This window comes from Nicotiana sylvestris, chromosome 4 (assembly GCF_000393655.2).
Source record: "Nicotiana sylvestris chromosome 4, ASM39365v2, whole genome shotgun sequence".
Classification (NCBI taxonomy): domain Eukaryota; kingdom Viridiplantae; phylum Streptophyta; class Magnoliopsida; order Solanales; family Solanaceae; genus Nicotiana; species Nicotiana sylvestris.
Window position 1 is genome coordinate 155,576,976 of NC_091060.1, and position 4,788 is coordinate 155,581,763.

Here is a 4,788-nt window from a genome sequence, read left to right on the forward strand (position 1 = left end):
AAACTGAAAAAATAACTAGGGGGCGAGTTAAATTTTTGTGGGTTTTGCTAAACCGCCCCACCCGCCCCATTGCCATCCCTGTTTCAGAAGGGAAAACTTGTAATGTTAGCTATTGACCATCTAAAAGATGGCACAATTTCCATCTAGCAGTAGGTCACAGCACCATTACAGCTGTTACATTGCACATGATTGTTGAGAAAAATTTATTTCTTCAAAGGAGTTACATAATGGGATTCAAAAGTACATGCAAACTCAAGTTAGATGCCACTATTTGGAAGAAGTTACTTTACATATAATTAAAGAGGGTACTATCCTACTATATCATTCTAAGATACAACTTGAGATTAACTTAAATTAATATGTCTATTTTCAACTCGAGATTTTCTGGATGAAGCATCTTATCCACCACCTCGCACATGGTAGGTCTTGCATCTCTATCTTCCTCTGAGCATTGCAAAGCTACTTTCAATAAAATTTCCATCTTCTCCAAATCAAATTCACCATTTAAAGACGGATCCACAATTTCTTGAATCCATGATTTTGTTTCACTGGCTTCGCGCATCTTCTCTCTTATCCAAGTTACCAACACCCCTTGTCCCATAGCATCATTATCCCTTCTGCCGCCATGAACACAAACTTCTGGACTCTTGCCTGTGATCATCTCCAATAAAACAATTCCATAACTATAGACGTCAACTTTTGAGGTAATAGGCATCTTAAAAACCCATTCAGGAGCCATGTATCCTCTAGTCCCCCTTATCGTGGAAAAGCTCGAATTATCCAAGCCACCTCTATTTAATATTTTCGATAGCCCAAAATCAGCAACTTTTGGCTTGTAATTGGAATCTAAAAGTATATTCTGAGGCTTAACATCACAATGCAAGACCCATTCCAAGCACTCTTCATGCAAGTAAGCAAGTCCTTTGGCTGTTCCTAAAGCAATGTCAAACCTTTTCTCCCAATCAAGTTTGTTGGCATGCAAATTATCAGACAAAGAACCATACTCCATATATTCATAAACTAGAAGCCTGTGCTTTCCCTCAGCACAATATCCCCATAATTCTATCAAATTCATGTGATTAAGGTTGCCTATAGTACTCACTTCTGCTAGAAATTCAGCTTCTCCTTGATAGTTGGCTCCTCCACTAAGAGACTTTATAGCTGCAACTCTGTCGTCAGACAATTTTCCTTTATACACAATACTACCGCCTCCTCGGCCTATCTCTTCACTGAAATTGGAAGAGGCCTTCTTGAGCTCAGCATAGGTGAATTTCTTGAATCTTGTTGAAAGTTGAAGGTACCCTTGCTTGGTTTCATGTGAGCCTTTTCTTGTCTTAATCCAGTAAGTGAGAAAACAAAGAATCTCCAAAACTCCAGCTACAACAATTGACCAAATGAATGACTTTATCCAACCATGTTGTTCTTTTCTTTTATAAGCTCTGTCCAGCATCACTTTTTCATTGCCACATTGGAGATTTCCTTTATAATTCGCTTGCCAAGTTTGCCTTCCTTTACGCAATTTCACATAAACAATATCTGGCCAACTTGATTGGACATAGCCATTAAATAAGAGTGTTTTTGGGTAACAACCATAGGTACCATTGCCTCCAACAAACTTGTACTGGAAACCTTTGCAATCACAATGTTTCAAGCATAAATTCTTGCATTCCTGCAATGTTTTATTACGAAAATATGCAATATCATACCCGTAAAACTCAACGTGGTGAAGCGGAAAGAAATCCATTGAACTAGTATCGTTACAAGAAATCGCGGATTCTGGTTCACAACCATAGGACCAATCTATGGGATTTCTCATCCTATATCCTGGTATACAAGAACATTTTCTGCCAAAATAAGGATCGTAAGAACACAAACTGTTCAATCCACAAACTCCATGAACCCTACAAGCTGCTAGAAATAACTGCCAAGTAACTCTCCAAGTGTTACTCAGCATATCTAGGCTGTACAATCGAATATTGCCATCTACATCAAGAGTGAATCTTCTTCGCAATTCCACACCATAATCAGCAGATTGGAATCTAAATTCATCACTCGATACAAAATTTCCCAAAGGGTCAAGAACTGCAGTTTTGCTGTCATTGTAGGTGGACCGACCTGCAGAGGCGAATGGACAGTATAAGCAAACAGTTCAACTGAACAAACATTTTCGATAGGAAGCGCATATATATATATATATACTAAAGGTTGAACCAATTAAATTTAATTTTTACATCTGTCTCTGTTGACCGGCCGTATAGGTTTTGATGATTGACAAAAGAACACATGCATGAACTAGGTTTATGAACACGGTACACAGGTTACGACTAGAATCAAGCAAAATGCATGCACGTGCCAGGGATAAGTATAAGTGGTTATTACTGACCTGCATCCCAAACAATTAACCACGGGCTGGGCCAAAAAACACTTGTCATCTCTGTGCCATCAAAGACAAGATGTAGGACATTATCCTCATTAAAATGTACCTGGTAAAATCCAGAAGAGAAATTGGTCGAGCTTCTACGTGACACAAGCTTTGAGGTTTTGGTAAGTGGTTGTTCAGGAAGAAGTGTGTCTGTAGGTGAATCAAAGCTTTGCCAGATTTCTTGACCTTCTGAAGTTACAAGAACGAGGTTGCCATTATCCAGCAACCTTAATTCAACAGGGGAACTTGATTGTGTACCAGATTCCCAAACATTGATCTGGTTCGCATCAATCAATACGAGGTTGCCTGATTTGAGCAGGGAAAGATGTGATTTTCTTCCATTTATAGGTTGGTCACGGTTAGCCATCCAAACAACGGTGTTGTTTCCATCAGCCAATGGCTTAGTGAACCATATAGCAAAGAAATAAGCATTTTCACCAACAGAGTAAAAACCAGCAGTGAATTCTCCATTGGGAGATAAAAGAGAATCTTGTGGAGCAGAAAGTGAACCTTCAGATAAACTAAAGATTGTTGAGGATGATGAAAATGGCAATGCAACAAGTGAAGCCAAAACAAGAATCAAAATTGGTACATCCATGTAATAATTTGAGATTTTTAATACTTGAGTTTTGAAATATATAAAATCAAGAACGAGACAAAAATGAGTTATTATGTTAGAAGGCGGCTAAGGTAGGGACAATATGAGTAGAGTAGTTGAAAATTGAATAATTTTTGAATCAAATAGGAAAAGACAGATATTAGAAGACTTTCTTCTACCTAAAGAGAATGATCCTTTCTCAACTCAGAATTATTTTATTTCGTTAATCTCTCATAGAGCTCTTAAATTTCTCCATGATTTTTCTGCTGCTATTAGTTTTGGTATAGAGTGCAATTGAATGTTCAGACATTCATGGATATATATATACTTACTGATGATTTAGTCAGTCTAAGTTTGTTAATGAATAAATAGCAAAGTTCTAATATTTAATAGAAATGAAAAACAAAAAATACTGGTGGAATGGTTCATTCATTATTAATTTAAGAACGCCAACTAAGGATTATTAATTTGGTCTAAATTCCTACAGTCATCAACTAATATTTCATCTGATACTTAATAGATTCAAAGATATCAAAATAGGCTATAATTACGTATTTTAGTCGATTATTACACTCTAATTTACTGCACTTTAGTTGATTTTGCGTTTTAATCGCTAATGTTTTGCACTAACGATGTGTTTTATGCCTTGTAGGAGTGATTCCGAGCTATATAGATGTTATGGAATGAACTCAAGTGATTTGAAGCTTTGAAGTCTGAGTAAAAGCCCAAGGAATTAAGTCGGGATCGTGTCAGGGGTCAACTTTGATAGTTAAGAATAAACGAAGACTCGAGAGGGCATATTGCGCATTGTCTAGTAAAATACACATAATATTTTTCTCAGAACTCCATTTTGGCTCCACAATATATGGTTGGAAATCTAACTCAAAGGGCTACAACTTTCATGTTTTACGTTTTTCCAAATTCTAAACGGAAAGCAGTGCCTGGCGCCACCTGTGGCGCCAAAAATAGTATGCACAAATAATGGGGCGCCGTAGAGGGTGCCTGGCGCCGGGCTGGGCGCTGGTGACGTGAAATGTGTCCTATTTTGTCCGGGACAAGTTTATTTCGGCCCTAGACCTACCCAACTGATATAAAAGCAAGACTAAACCTATTTTTGAGGGAGGAGACGCCACTTTGCAGTAGAGATACACACGGGATCGTGAGGAAGCGAAGAATTCTCAGTTTTCTTCATCTTTTTCTAGTATTTCCAATTGATTCAACACTTATGCAATTGTTTGATTACATCATGAGTGGCTAAACACCCATTGTTCTGGGGTTGTGATTTAGCCATGAATGTTGTTGTTTAACGTTAGCTTGACCTTGATTATAATTCACCAATATATGGTTGTTTCTTCAATTATGTGTTTAATTGCTTAATTGTCTAGCCAGCAGTTAGGTTCTATTTACTATCTATGCTATGCTTGGGAAAGCCGTGTTTAGATTAGAGAAGAATTGAAGAGAGCATGATCTTAACCCTTAGAGGGAGCGGATTTGTGGTTAGGATAGGAATATACCTAGTCACCGTGCTTAATTAAATATCGTGATCTTAATGTGTTCTTAATAGATTAATTTCATAGGAATATAGGCGTTAATCTATTGAGAATAGGTGAGTAGTACTTCAGGAGAAGGCTATGAGAGCATTTATCGATTAATTAGCAACCATGAGTGAATTATATGAAAGAGAGAGTTAATTAGAACACAATACGAATGGTGAATCGGTCACAACCCTGGAATATTTGTCTCTACTAAATACACAACAATCAACTCG

The 4,788-nt window shown here is 37.4% G+C and overlaps 1 protein-coding gene across 1 annotated transcript; it reads right to left on the reverse strand.

Annotated features, from left to right (window-relative positions):
- Positions 1–230: 230 nt before the first annotated feature.
- On the reverse strand, positions 231–3,052 carry LOC104224318 (putative receptor protein kinase ZmPK1). Its single transcript, XM_009775940.2, has 2 exons — positions 2,384–3,052; positions 231–2,115 (listed from the first exon to the last, which is right to left on the reverse strand). The coding sequence occupies exons 1-2, from the start codon at positions 3,018–3,020 to the stop codon at positions 350–352; spliced, it is 2,403 nt and encodes an 800-aa protein (XP_009774242.1). The 5' UTR covers positions 3,021–3,052; the 3' UTR covers positions 231–349.
- Positions 3,053–4,788: the final 1,736 nt, after the last annotated feature.

Bases quoted from the DNA above. Each gene is read 5' to 3' on its own strand.
- LOC104224318 (XM_009775940.2), bottom strand. From the start codon at position 3,020: ATGGATGTACCAATTTTGATTCTTGTTTTGGCTTCACTTGTTGCATTG. The intron at 2,116-2,383 runs GTCAGTAATAAC...TCGCCTCTGCAG, and splicing joins GTTAATTGTTTGGGATGCAG to GTCGGTCCACCTACAATGAC.